At 52.5% G+C, this 14,093-nt stretch overlaps 1 protein-coding gene across 3 annotated transcripts in view; it reads right to left on the minus strand.

Moving 5' to 3' along the window:
* Positions 1-14,093, minus strand: part of NUP210 (nucleoporin 210) — a 102,683-nt gene that overhangs the window by 35,022 nt on the left and 53,568 nt on the right. For all 3 annotated transcript variants that reach the window (XM_033210767.1, XM_033210768.1, XM_033210769.1), the window contains 6 exons: positions 9,876-10,097; positions 7,792-7,965; positions 3,167-3,359; positions 2,808-2,914; positions 1,348-1,452; positions 1,147-1,248 (listed from right to left, as the gene is read on the minus strand). In XM_033210767.1, coding sequence (XP_033066658.1) covers positions 1,147-1,248; positions 1,348-1,452; positions 2,808-2,914; positions 3,167-3,359; positions 7,792-7,965; positions 9,876-10,097 — 903 coding nt within the window. The remainder of the gene's footprint in view (positions 1-1,146; positions 1,249-1,347; positions 1,453-2,807; positions 2,915-3,166; positions 3,360-7,791; positions 7,966-9,875; positions 10,098-14,093) is intronic.

Genomic DNA, 14,093 nt, shown 5'->3' on the forward strand with positions numbered 1-14,093 from the left:
CACAAGAGTAGATTTAAACTGGCAAAAGAAAGCATTAGCAAACTTGAAGATGGACTGCCATCTTACATTAGCAATATGAAAAAACATAAACACTTAAAATAACATAATAAAAGCAGAACACTAAATTCTTCCATGCCACAAACACAGCTAAGTCAATGCTTGCAAGAGTAGGGAGAGGGTCAAGAGAGAAACACAGGAAAACAAGAGAAGGTCAGACATCTTTTAAAAGCAATTTTCTTTATGGCTGTTACAGTGCTCCTTATGGAATAATATTTAAATTTTTTTTTTTTTTTTTTTTTTTTGAGACGGAGTCTCGCTCTGTCGCCCGGGCTGGAGTGCAGTGGCCGGATCTCAGCTCACTGCAAGCTCCGCCTCCCGGGTTGACGCCATTCTCCTGCCTCAGCCTCCAGAGTAGCTGGGACTACAGGCGCCCACCACCTCACCCGGCTAGTTTTTTTGTATTTTTTAGTAGAGACAGGGTTTCACCATGTTAGCCAGGATGGTCTCGATCTCCTGACCTCGTGATCTGCCCGTCTCGGCCTCCCAAAGTGCTGGGATTACAGGCTTGAGCCACTGCGCCTGGCCTATTTTAATTAATTAAAGGATTGATTGAAAGGAAACCATTAGGTAACTAACAGTTTGTGGACATGGAATAAAAATCACAAAAGTTTCATGAGAATGACTAAAGTTGTAGAATAAATCAGAGAATCTAAAGACCTTGCTAATTATAGCTGATGTGACTAAGTGCCAGCTTTTGTTTTTATGGAGACAGGGTCTGGGTTTCTTACCCAGGTCTGTTGCCCAGGCTGGAGCATGACCTCTGCTCAATGCACCCCTCAACCTCCTGGGCTCAAGCAATCCTCCTGCCTCAGGTTCTTGTGTAGCTGGGACCACAGGCCTGTGCTACCATGCCCAGCTAATCTTTTGATTTTTCTTACTGGTTTTGTAGAGATAGGGGTCTCACTATATTGTCCAGGCTGGTCTTGAACTCCTAAGCTCAGGTGATGTTCCTGCCTAGACCTCCCAAAGTTCTAGGATTCCGAGTGTGAGCCAAGTGCTAGCTTTCAAAATAATCAATCAATTAACCATGCAACGGCCCAGATAAGGAATGAAAACCAACAGTGGGGACTGATGGCCCAAGCTTACCATGGCGACACCCCTGGCCTCCTGGTAGGCCACCTTGACAACATCTGCGGTGCTGGTGTTGAGGAAGAAGTAACCTGAGCCTTCCCTGACACGGAGCTCCGCCTGCAGGAGGTAGATGCAGGGAGGGTTGGGCCGCATGTAGGAGGGCAAGGAGTCCCCCCATGGGTCTTACCCAGGAAGGTGGCAGGGCAAGGACTGTACCTGGACGCCAGGGTGGTTGTAGATGGTCACCTCTTCCGGGCTCACCCTCACGTCCTCCACCAGGATGAGCTCTATGGAGGCTGACACAGGCACCAGAGGGTCATGCTGAAGGGCAAGGGCAAGGCCATCAGATCCAGGAGGACATGATCAGGCCGCCCCTCAGGAAGAGCAGGCCCAAAGGCCCTAGGAACTGGCCTTTCTCCCAGCCACAAGCCCCTGGTGCTCCTGAGCCCAGTAGAATGGCCACAGACCCTTTGAGGCCTCCCTTCAGCCTCCTGAGGTGGAGTGAGTTGCTGGCTTCTCCACTCCAGACTGAGGAGGGGATTGGCAGCAATCCAGCTTAGAAGATGACACGCCAACCCACCAGGCCCCAGTGGCTGGCAACTCACACACACGCCCTGCCCTTCAGGACCTCACAGCAAAGGGCTAGCTTTGGAGTGTGTGGCCGCCGGCCAGGCTGGGCATCGGGGGAGGGCCCCCTGGAAGAGTGGCCAAGGCTGGCTCAGGAGAGGAACCCTCATCCCCTAGGGTGGCACATGACCCACCAAGCTCTGCTTCCCACCATGTGTCACACAAGGGAGCCACCCAGATCTGAGGTCCCCAGGAGGTCATGTGTTTGAGCACCTCCTCGGGGCCACAGGTGTGCCAGGCACTCAGGATGCAGCAACTGCCCGCAGGGAGAGGTGACTCCAATGCACGGATGGAAGAGCAAGAGTGAGTCAATGACAGGAAGGTGTGCAGTGTGGGTGACAAGGACAAGGACGGTGTCTGCAAGGGAGAGCAGCTCTCGGGGGAACAGAGATTGCAAGAGGAGGAAGCCCGAGTGACTCAGCAATGAGGGGTGGGGGGACATCAGGGCAGAGGGAGGAAGTGCAAAGTCCTGGGGGGAACACGTCAGGGTGCTCAGGCATCAGGCAGGAGGCCATGATGCCCCCTACTCCCAATAAAGGGACTCCTGGTGCCAGTGAGGACTGAGCCATCAGGGACAGGCACAGGTGTGCCCCTTTAGCGACTACTTCCCTCCAGGCCAGCCTCCCCAGTGCTGCCCCCATAGGGTCCCAGCCTCTTTCAAAGTATGCTCCCAGGATGACAATAGAAGTGCCTCATCCTGGCATTTAGGGGCCCTGGGAATCCAGTCCCACCTTCTCCTTCCAGCCTGTACCTGCTGCCTCCACCTTATTCAAGACCTGTTTTCTCATGGCTATACCTCCCATGAGGTGGCTGTCATCCAGGAAGGCCTGTTCTTAAGGAGCCCTTCCCATTCCCACCTCCAATGTATCTATTGGTCCCCTACTATTAGTAGCAGTGCCTCTCCTAGGGCCTCCAAGAGGCTGGGGTCGAGGAGCGGTGGTCGAGAAGACAGTGACTCGGGACACTGTGACACCCAGTGGAATTTAAGCAGAAGTAGGAGGCTTGCTCTGCTACCCATAGCCCACCCACCACTGGGCCCTGGGAGATACCGGCTGCTTTGTTCTGGCAGCGATGAGGTGGGACTCCTGGTAGCCAGTGGCAGTGGCAGTGATGGCTGTGGTTCCTGATGCCTCGTGAACCAAAATGGCTTGCAAACCTGAGACCAGGAAGAGGGAAGCCACCGTTGGATGTCTGCCCATCACCACCCCTGAAGCAGCCCCTCCCTCCTTCTGATTTGCAGTTTTGAATCTGAAAACAGAAAACTGTGTATGTTGAAACTACGTGGATTGTTAAGAGTTAACAGGACCTAAGTGCAGATAACTAAGCTCCCACAGGTACTGGCCCACCCTGGCAGGCTTCCTTTCTGGTCTCTGTTCTGCCTGGGCCATTGGGCTAGCGCCCAGCTCACCGTGCAGTTTCTTTTGGCCACTCTCATCATCCTGGGACACCAGCTGCATGGGCAGCTCAGGCTCGATGCTGGCCAACACTGGCCTGGTGGACTCCCACTGGATGCTCAGAGAGCTGAAGTTGTCGAACCGGCGGCCCTCCTGGTCGTAAGCAGCCAGATCCAGCAGGGGGTTACGGTGGCTGGAGACTGGGACCTGCAGGGGACACAGGTCAGATGCTGTGGTCACAACCAGGACTGGACCTGGACACTGACCATGCAGTGCACTCTGAGGCCAGCAGCTGCCCTGTGGGCTCTTGGGGGTGCTGGTGAGGGAATGGGATGAGCCAGAAAGCAATCCTCACTATTGCCACCCACCAGGTCCCACCATGGCCCTGTCCAAGCTGGCCTCTGGCTCCAGAACACAGCTCTCAATGGAATGAGAACCACTAGGGGGCGTTCAGCAACAGTGGAGGCATTTCTGGCTGTCCCTACTGATGAGTCAGGGGGTTGCCACTGGCATCTAGTTGGGAGAGGTCCATGATGCTGCTTAACACCCTGTAATACACAGGACAGCCCCCTACAGGAACTATTTCCCCAAGTGTCAACAGTGCTGAAGCCGGGAACTCCAACCCTGACCTACTACTGTGGGTAGGCTGCTCTCCTTCCCCTCTGCCCTCATCTTTCCAAATGATTGCCACCCCCCACCCAGGCACATGTCAGTGCCTCTAGGATGGCCCCACTAGTGGTTTCACAGGAATGCAGATTCCAACGCCAAAGATGTCCCAGAGCCACCAGGTTTGCACAGCTCCTTTCAAAGTGTAATACTCGCCCGATCCTTCAATGTCCCAGGAAGGTAGGAGGGGTCATCCCCCATGTGAAGGAAGCACAAGTCCAGGCAGGGAAAGGAGCTCATCCAAGGAAGTTTGGGATGGGGGCTCCAGGCTGCAGGTCCAAATCCTGGATTCCCACCACTCTGGCGTGATCTCTCGCTCCCCAAGCAGACTCTCCCCATAGAAACCGGCTGAATCAAGCCTCTTTCCTGTGGACTATCCCCTCCTTCTCTGGCCACATGGCGTGGGGGCAATGTGGGCAGGGCCACAAAGCAGAGGCCAAGTGTGTCTGACCCCACAACTTGGACTGAGTCCCAGCTCTACCTCTCAGTGTCCAGGCAAGTTATGAACTCCTTGAGCCTCAGTTTCTCCAGCTGTGACACACAAAGCACAACCGAGCCCATCTTCTAGGATGTGGATTTAAATATGGGGACTGCGAGGGCATTTTAGAGAGCCTTCCTACACGTGGGTAGGAAAGGGGGCAGCCACGAGCATCATTCACAAACGGCCAGTTTTCCATTTGGGGAGAGGGGGGTCCCACAGGAAGAACTACCCTTCTCTCATCCTCTGGTTAGAAGTGACTGAGGCACGGCCGGGTGCGGTGGCTCACGCCTGTAATCCCAGCACTTTAGGAGGCCAAAGCGGGTGGATCACGAGATCAGCAGATTGAGACCATCCTGGCTAACACGATGAAACCCCGTCTCTACTAAAAATACAAAATAATTAGCCAGGCGTGGTGGCGGGTGCCTGTAGTCCCAGCTACTCGGGAGGCGAGGCAGAAGAATGGCGTGAACCTGGGAGGCGGAGCTTGCAGTGAGCCAAGATGGCGCTACTGCACTCCAGCCTGGGCGACAGAGCAAAGAAAAAAAAAGAAGTGACCGAGGCACTTGCTCTAGCCAGTGAAATGTGAAATGGGACTAGGGGGAAGCTTCACTGCCAGATCCCGACCTGCCACATTCCCTTTCTCTCCACAGTGGCACCTGCCATAATCAACAAGGTGGCTGCTCCACAGCCCATGTTTTGGAATGAAGATCACAATGACACAAAGCAGGGTCTCCCAGCCAACCAGAGAGGCTCATGCAGCATGGGCAAGAGGTGAGCTTGTGCCATATGAAGCTATGGGATGTGGGCTCGTTTGCTGTGGCAGCCTGGCTAGGCCCAGCCTGTCCGACTGATACAGTCACAAAACACCCTACCTGCACCATGAAGGCTCCTCTCAATTCCTTTTAGCTCTCTTGCCCCCACAGAACACTTGATTCAAGCAGGCTACAAATTCTTAATCCACACCCTGCTCAAAGTAGGCCAGCACCGTCAGCAGGCATGCAAAGGTCTCATCATTATTCATAATATAGAAGCTGGGAGTGTGGGCAGAGGCTGCAGGGACCTATCCTAGGTGCTCCATGGCTCCCCCAGATGCAACCCAGGCTGGAAAACCAATGCTCCTCTAGGGAAGGAAATTGACACTGGCCAAGCACATGTGCAAGCTAGCTGACCCATTTGAGGCAACAACATAACCCCATTTTACAAACAGGGAGGCTGAGGTCCAGGGACATTAAATGTTAAATGACTTGTCCAAGGTCACACAGGTTTAGGGATGGAACTCAGCTGGTCTGATTTTAGAGCCCAAGGACCTCCCCTGACTCAGTGTGGTCAATCTCTGGTGCCTCATCTGGGGGCAGCCCCACTCAAGTCCCTAATCAGTCCCATGCAACTAGTGCCCACTCACAGTAAGCAAGCCACACGCTAGAGGACCGGCTCGGAGGGCCAGGGTCGGGCTGAGCCTGGCTCCATCTTGTCATTCTGATCAGTCAATTCCATTCTGGTGTCTCTCCTCACCAATAATTTAATCTGCAAACACATCTTGGGTAGCTTCTGAAGTTGGAGAGTATAAAATTACCTTGATCCTGCACCCAGGCTGTATTGCAGGGATATATCTTTCTCAAAGTTCCCTAATGACTGGCTAGGCATGGTGACTCATGCCTGTAATCCCAACACTTTGGGAGGCTGAGGCAGGCGGATCACAAGGTCAGGAGTTCGAGACAAGCCTGACAAATATGGTGAAACCCTGTCTCTACTAAAAATACAAAAATTAGTCTGGTGTGGTGGTGCATGCCTGTAGTCCCAGCTACTCAGGAGGCTGAGGGAGGAGAATCACTTGAACCCGGGAGGCGGAGGTTGCAGTGAGCCGAGATTGCGCCACTGCACTCCAGCCTGGACAACAGAGAGAGACTCTGTATCAACAAAAAAAAAAGAAAAGAAAAGAAAGTTCCCTAATGAGACTCTAAATTGCCAGGGTCACACCTGAATGGCTGGCTGGTGGCTCAGGAACCTGAGGACTGATGGATCACACAACTACTCTGTGTTTGAGGTCCATTATTTTCTGGCGACATCTATGATGTGCAAAGCCAAATCAGAGTCAAGCCCTGCAGCCATCATATTTAAGTCCAGGGAGACAACCCTGAGCTAAAGCAGAGGTCCTGGCCAACAGACAGACCAGGCACACAGCCCCAACATGGCTCCCTCAGCTCACAGCCAACGCTAAGGACAGGGAAGATGCACATAGGTTTGATTTGTTTTTCTTTGAAAATGAGAAAGCTGGGCCAGCCTGGGGTTGAAGTGACTGTCCCTGAGCTGAGCAGGCTTCCTGTCCAGAGAGGACCTACTCTCCAGTTCAGCTACTCCCGGGCCAGTTCTCCAGCAGTGTGGCTTCTCCACCCATGAGTCTGCAAGAGTCAAGCGTCAAGACAGGAGTGGCACATGCACAGTGCATTCTCTGGTTCACTCATCCACTGCTCCTAGTTACTGAGCTCATCCTATGAGCCAGGGTCTGCTTCTAGGACTCACAAAGAATAAATGGAGTGAGTTCCACAGTGTTAGATCGCGGTGAGCTCGCACATGCCCTCCTCAGAGCCCCATTCCGCTCCTCCTGAGCAGCCTCCTCCTCGCTCTGCTGCGTGCCCTATTTCACTTCCCTTGCAGCGCTTGCCTCCTCTGATCCATCTTATTTGTGCATCTCCTGGTCTCCCTGTCATCTCCGGGAGGCAGGTTCCTTGCCTGTCCTGATGACTGTGCAATCCAAAACTCAGACCTGTGCCTGGCACAGAGGACATGCTCCGTAAGTACATGCTCAAGGAGGAGCTGCCCAACCCCCTCCTCTGAAAAGGGGCTGGGGGCTGGTGCTGGCCAGAGGGTGTCCCATGAACCTTACACTGGACACACTCAACACCTTGGGCTCTGAATGCCCTAGGGACTAAGGCATGGATGCGTCTCAAGTCCAAGGGGAGCAGCAGACCTGTGGCTTCCCTTACCATCCCTGCCTTTAGACAGACCCCCAACGGACTTTCTTCCTCTCCTAACCCTTACTTCTGAAACACAGCCCCATGTCCCCCACATCATGGGGATGCTGCAGCTGGTCACCTCTCCTCAGTAGCCCGCACATCTGCTCTGACCCTACATACTCTGTCCATAGACAGCAAGCTGCATTTTAACACCCTCAAGGCACAGAAGACAACAAGATATTTTTAAACTACCAACTGCCAAACAAAGACAGGCAGCGAATGTGGAAGAGGACTCTATCTTCATCTGACACTGCCACTAGTAGCTGTGACTTTGTATGTCCCTCACCTCTCCAAGCTGTGTGTCCCTTGCATATAAAACACAAATGAAACCAGCGCCCTCACAGGGCCAGCTGTTGAGATGAAGGAAGTGCAGCGTGGAGCTATATCTGTTAAAATGCTTGGGACATGGGCAAGGCCGCCAATGTCCTGCCCAAGCGGGCGGCACCCTCGCCTTCCCCTGAGCATAGACCACACTCACCACCTGCTTGTTCTGCTGCAGCAGCGGACAGGACAGGTCTAGCTGGGGGCTGGTGTAGACAGGCGCAAGGGTGAGCCTGGACGGTGGGGCACAGACGAACTTCACCACAGCAGGCTCCACCGCAGGGAAGGGGTTGGTGAGGCTGGGCTTGTTCCCCACCGACAGGGCGATGACCTGGTAGGGCACAGTGAGCAGTCAGACCCCCAAGCTTGAGTTCTCACTCCTCTCTGAGCTGTGCCACACCCCACCCCAGTACCCTCTGACTCAGTTTTCTCCTCTATAGGATGGGAGTGATGATGATACCCATGCCACAGGGTCTTAACAAATGCCCAGTGGCACACAGGTGGGAAAGCACTTCCTCAACACTTAAGAGACTCTCAGATGGGAGTCCACGTGCCCTCTGCAAATGCCAGCCAGAACCATGGGCTGCTCCTATCTCAGGGAAGAGGTAGACTTGGTGAGGCTTCATGGTTTCCCAGGACCCTAGGAAAACCCCATGGTTGCATTAGGAAATTCACAAGTTCAAGGATGCTTCAGTGAGGAGTCCATATGGAGGTGAAAACACCTGTGGAACGAGGGACAGACCTGGGAAGTGCATGCTGCAGAATGATGACTGAGGAAAGCGAATCAGATAGGAGCTCTGCAGAACAATGCCCGGGAAGAGTTGCAGCCTGGAGGCAGGGCTTGCCCTCTGCCTGCTCATGCTCTGCAGCTCCAGGGGCTGCTGCAGAGGGGAATCCATGGTGCAAGAAAAGAGGGAAACTTGTCTGCCTGGAGAGCTGGGACCTCAGAAATCATATCCGGCTTCCTCTTTTTTGGAGCACCATGGCTCAGGGCCCATCTTGAGGTAGCACCCTTAGCCTCCTCAGATTACATGCACTTGATGGAGGACACGAGCCCCCACCTCTCCTGACTATGAGGCAGGACCAAGGGCAGTGTCCTCCCTGACTCCATGAAGGCTTTGTGTGTGCTCCCGGCTGCCGGTGTCCCATGTGTCCCCTGTGGATTGCTCCCAATCCACAGAGCAATGGATTGGGAGGGCCTCTAGAGGTAATGCCACTTGGGGGTCAAATTCCTACAGCCCTGAGAGGGGACAGGGATGGTGGGGTCATGTCAGGGATAAGAAATATATCCAACTTAATTCATGAGGAATTTTATTCTTCTTCTTATATTACTTATTATGATGTTATTGTTCTTGTTGTTTTATTGTTTTTCTAAAACCATCCCACTGGTGAATGGGACCTATCACCAGGCATCTTTTCTGGCCATACCAGGGCAGCTATGGCATGGCTGATGCCATAAGGGCACCGTGGGACGCATGCATGTGCGTTTTATTGCCAATTGACATTCTTTGCCCTGCTACACATGCAGGAAATACCCTTCACTTCCCAAAGAAATGGGCTCTCTCCCATCTTCCTGATTCCCGCCGAATACCCGTCTTGCTCTGGGCTTCCTGCCTTGGAAACGGAGCAGTAGATGCCCACCAGAAGCCCCACAAGCTCTCAGCCCACCCTCCCCAGGGAAGGAGTGCCAGGTCCCAAGGTGCCTGAATAGCAAGATGCCCTACAGCCAGCATGTGGGGATTCAGGTCACACATGTGTTTTGTCTGGTCCCCTCAGCCTCCTCAGCTTTTGGTTTTCAGCATTAAAAAACTTAACGGATTACCTATGCAAAAAAAAAAATTGTGATTTCCGGATTATCCTCAAAAACCAAAAAGATGTGTCAAACCTGGGTCTACAGCCTCATTCATTTACAGCCCTGGAGACACTGGACTTGTGATCCCGAACTCAAAGCCTCCAGCTCTGGTTTGGTTAGTGGGGGATGCTGAAGCCCATGGAGGTGGCAAGCCACCCAACTGGCCTGTTCTATGAAAGCTGGCATAGAGGGAGGTCCCCATTGCCACACCTGCCTGGTGTTCATTGAATTCCACCTCACCACACCTCAGTTTGCCTATCTGTAAAATGGGTACAATGGGAGTGGTTGTCTCTCAGGGTTACTCCAAGGAGTAAATAAAACAATACTGTGAGAGTCATTTTCCACCCCTGCCTTAGGGCAAAGAGGGTCTGGAGCAGCTGCCCACTCACCTGCTCACCCAAGGCCTGACAGGTCACAAGGATCCAGTGTTGCTGATAATTCCGGGAGGAATGGGGGGCAAAGAGAGCCAAGCCGATGCTGTCAGTGTCCTCAGCAGTGACGTTCTGGAAGAACTTGGAAGGCTCGAGGATCCAAGGTCTGGGACCTCCTTCAAACAGCATCTCCTTTGAGGAGCCCAGGGTTACCAAGGCAACAGAGGAGGGATCCACAGCCTGGAGATGGAAGAGGCAGAAGACTTGGCATTCTTCTAAGGCAGCACCGGCAGGAGCCGGGCATCCCAGCCCCGCATCCTCACCCTGCTTGTGGGGGCCAGTGGTCAGGCAAGCCCCATCTCCTGTTTGAAACTCATTTTCCTCATCTGTAGCACTCATGGGGATCGTTGCAAAGACCCAGAGGAGTAGGGTGTAGATAGAATTAAGCCCTCACTCTGACAGACTGCTGGAGGGTGTACATGGATTTGCCTCTTTTGTCAAACAATCTGGTAAAAGCCTTGAAAATACCCACAGCCCTGGAACCCAGGAATTCCCCATCTGGAACCTAATCTAACAACACAATGGAGAGAAACATGTCAATGCACAGACAGATGTTCATCACACTATTATTTCCCACAGCAAATAACCAACAATAATCTACAATCCAGCACAAGGGGCTCAGTACACGTGGTGTTTCCCAGTGACAGAACCTTATGTGGGCCCCCAAAGCAGTCTTCACAAAGATCTACAAGCGCAGGATACACATCTGATGGTGTAGTTGGATCACAACCATCTTGCTGTAAAAAGCATAAAACCATCCTAAAGAGATATCCACCAGGTGACCAAGGGAGATGCAGCCTGTGGTGTCCTCGCTGGCATCATTGCAGGTGGTCTGTTCCCTTCCTTCTGAGCTGCTAGGCTTCCCACACTTTGCACCATGTATGCACGAGCTTCGAGGGTGAGTCTTGTGGCACCTAGAACCATGCCTCGCACATAGCAGATGCTCAACAATTCTTTGTTGAGTGAAAGTGAGTTGGCAAGTAAAACTGTGGCAGCCTTAAAGTACCCAGTAAACAAAGGAAGAATTGAAGTAATATTTCACACAAAGCTCTCATTTCCTCCACGGCCTAGGGCAACCATGGTGCCAAGGGCCCCATGGCCTCCCAGTGTGGCAGTCCTTAGATTCTATGTAACAGGGTGTCATTCCCAGCCAACCTCCAGGAAGACGTGGGGACTCCACAGGAGGACCCCTCCCTCCAGTGACACAGCAGGGGTGCAGAGAGGAGGGGTTCACTCTGAGGGGCCCTACAGCCCTGCTCCTTGACTCCCTGCCCAGCTGTGCTCACCTCCCACTGCAGAGGGTCCCACTGCAGTGACTGCCAAGTCCTCACTTGTCAATCTGCTCCCCGCTAGCCCCATCTACTCTCCCCTCAAAGAGCTGCCCATGTGTTCCTTCCTAAAACAGAGATCTCACCCTGTCCCTTGTGCATTAAACCATTCCACAGCACCTGCGGCCCTCGGAATACAGGCTCAGCTTCTGTCCTAGGACTTGGGCTCTCCCAACCTGGCCCCAGGTCCAGCTTCAGACTAGTGGCATCCTTCTAGAGAGCCATGCTCAGCTGTCCCCAGGCCTTCACAGAGGCTACACTCCTACCCTTGTCTCACTTAGGCGACCCCTCCTTACACTGCAGGGCACAGCACACTGGCCTCCAGAAAGCCCTGCTTCCTCTCCCACCCAGCGCCAACCTGTGGCCCAGGCGACTCTTCTCTGGGCCCCACTTCACCTGGTACTCCTCACCCTGAAGGAGCTTCGTGGCTTGGGGGTCTGATCAGGCTATAGACTCGTGGAGGGTAGGGTGTGTCTATTTCCTTCTGCATCTATGGCATGATCTTAAGCACATGAGGAAGGAAAAACCTTATAAGAAAAATATTCCCTCCCCACCCACCCACACACACACACACACACAAAACCTCTTACCACATCTGCACATGGTGGAAGGGTCATGCTAGCTCTCTGGGTTCTTTTAAAAGGGCACTAATCCCAGCCGTGAAGCTTCTGCCCTCATGATCTAATCACCCCTCAAAGGCCTCAGTTCCATTGCTGTGGGGGTCAGCATTTCAACGTATGTATTTTGTGGGGACACAAACATCCGAATTATGGCTATCTATGAGAAAGGAAGCCCTCACTAGTCACCAAAATCTGCTGGTACCTTGACCTTAGATTTCCCAGCTCCTGAACTGCAAGAAAGAAATTTCTGTTGTTTATAAGCTACCCAGTCCAAGGTGTTTTGTTAAGGCAACCTGAACAGACTATGACTTTTCAAATGAGAATTCTGTCCTTTTGACTTGGTTTTTCAATATGAACATTTTTTGAATCTGATATAGGCTATCAAACGTCTCTGGGCATCCCTCCCTGCACATGTGTGCTCACACACAAACAATTCCAAGGAGCCCGCGGTGCCCCTGCTGAAATCCATCCCCGAACTCCACCTTCTACAGAGCCAGGCGTGGCCCCTGTTTCCTGCAGAAGAAGCACTAAGTATGCTCAGGGCCTTCATCTCTGCTCCTCTCGGAACTCCCCGCTGGAGACAGCAGCACAACCCAGTTCTGTGTGCCACTCAGGCCTCTGCCTGAGTGTCACCTCCTCAGGCAGGCCTCTGCTGAACCTGTCTAAAGCAGGGTCTCTCTTCCCCTGTCACCTCCTTTCCAGCTCAACTCTTCATCTCTGCCCCTGAGCCATCACTGGATATACCATCATTTGTGCATTTGCTTCTCTGTCCCTACTGGAATGAAGTTAGTGTGGGACCTTAAACAAGTTAATGTCTACAAGGCTGTTTCCCCAGCCTGTGAAATGGGTACAATGATAACGCCTACCTCGCAGGCTACTGTTGTGATTCAGGGGCTGAAATAAAAGACCTGAATATGTGACTAGCACATGCTCAATCAATGGCCCCTGCTGTTAGAAACTGTTAGGATTATTAACTGTCATCCCCACTTTAAAGACAGAAAGGATGAATCCCAGCAGATGAAGACACTGAACCAAGCTAACCCAGCTAGTGGGCCCAGGTCTGTTCTGACTCTTGATCCCCTGCTCTTACCCACATCTCGTGGCCACAACCAACAAAACCCCACTATGGGCGAAGCAGGCCACTGTATATCTTGCCAAAGATGTTTTCATGACCAGCCCAAAGTGAAAGAACTGTGTGAAGAAGCTGTGTGTCCTACAATTAACAACCAGAGGATGAGGAATTATCACCTTCGTGTTTAATTCTCTCCCTCAGGCATAAAAGTATCATGGAACCCTGTGCCAAGGAGACAGGTTAACAATGCAGCTGATGAAGGATGCTCATGCACTGTGCAGGCTCCTCAGCCGGTGTCAAAGCCCAAATATTCCAAATATTCCTCATGTGCGACAGAGACATCAATTCCTCTATTGGTTCAGTCCCTGTCACTTGGCTTTTGTTCCTTGTAAATAAAACTGATCTTAACTTCTAACTAGGAAGAAGACAGATGAAGGGATAAGAGACCCATATCCACTTTTCTCCATAATCTGTCCAATCAGGAAGCCACCTCACTGAGGGACACGTCCACCTTATCTTCATCCTTACATCCCAGCCCAGGACTATGAGCTCAGCTTCTGGTTTCTGCTGCTCCAGCCAAACGTCCTGATAATCCAGAGCCAGGAGGGAACCTGAAGAACCCCTCTCCAGGTGCCTGGTGAAATGCTCTAGCTCCCAGAAGGTGCGCAGGGCAACCCCAGAATGCCTGCTGTCCTCAGGGATTTCAACTCTCTCCACTCTGCTCTCTGACGCTCACCTGCTGCAGTGCTGTGCTTCAGTAGGGGTGTGGGGGCAGGTCTTGATCTCCTCATTTTAAACTTCCACCCCCATCACCCCTTCATGCTCTACTTTTTCCATGGTAAGCAGAGGCAAAATACACTCTTTGCTTTGTTTATGGTCGTGTCTACCGCTCTTTGCCAGAATGTCACTTCATGGGGACAAAGGTTCTGTGTTTTCTGCCCTGGTGCATCTCTAGGGCCTGCAGCAGGGATTACACAAGTAGGTATTCATGCCTGTGTGCTGAAGGAACAAATGTGTGGAGGATGAGGAGCAGGGCTAAGCCTCTGATCACTAACGGACATTTGAGAAGTGTCTGCTATGCTTGCTCTGGAGGTCAGGAGGCCTTGACTTCTGCCCCGCCTGGGTGACCTTGGACACATTTCCTCACACATTCATT

The sequence above is a fragment of the Trachypithecus francoisi genome, unplaced genomic scaffold (genome assembly GCF_009764315.1).
Source record: "Trachypithecus francoisi isolate TF-2019V2 unplaced genomic scaffold, Tfra_2.0 Lachesis_group0, whole genome shotgun sequence".
NCBI lineage: Eukaryota > Metazoa > Chordata > Mammalia > Primates > Cercopithecidae > Trachypithecus > Trachypithecus francoisi.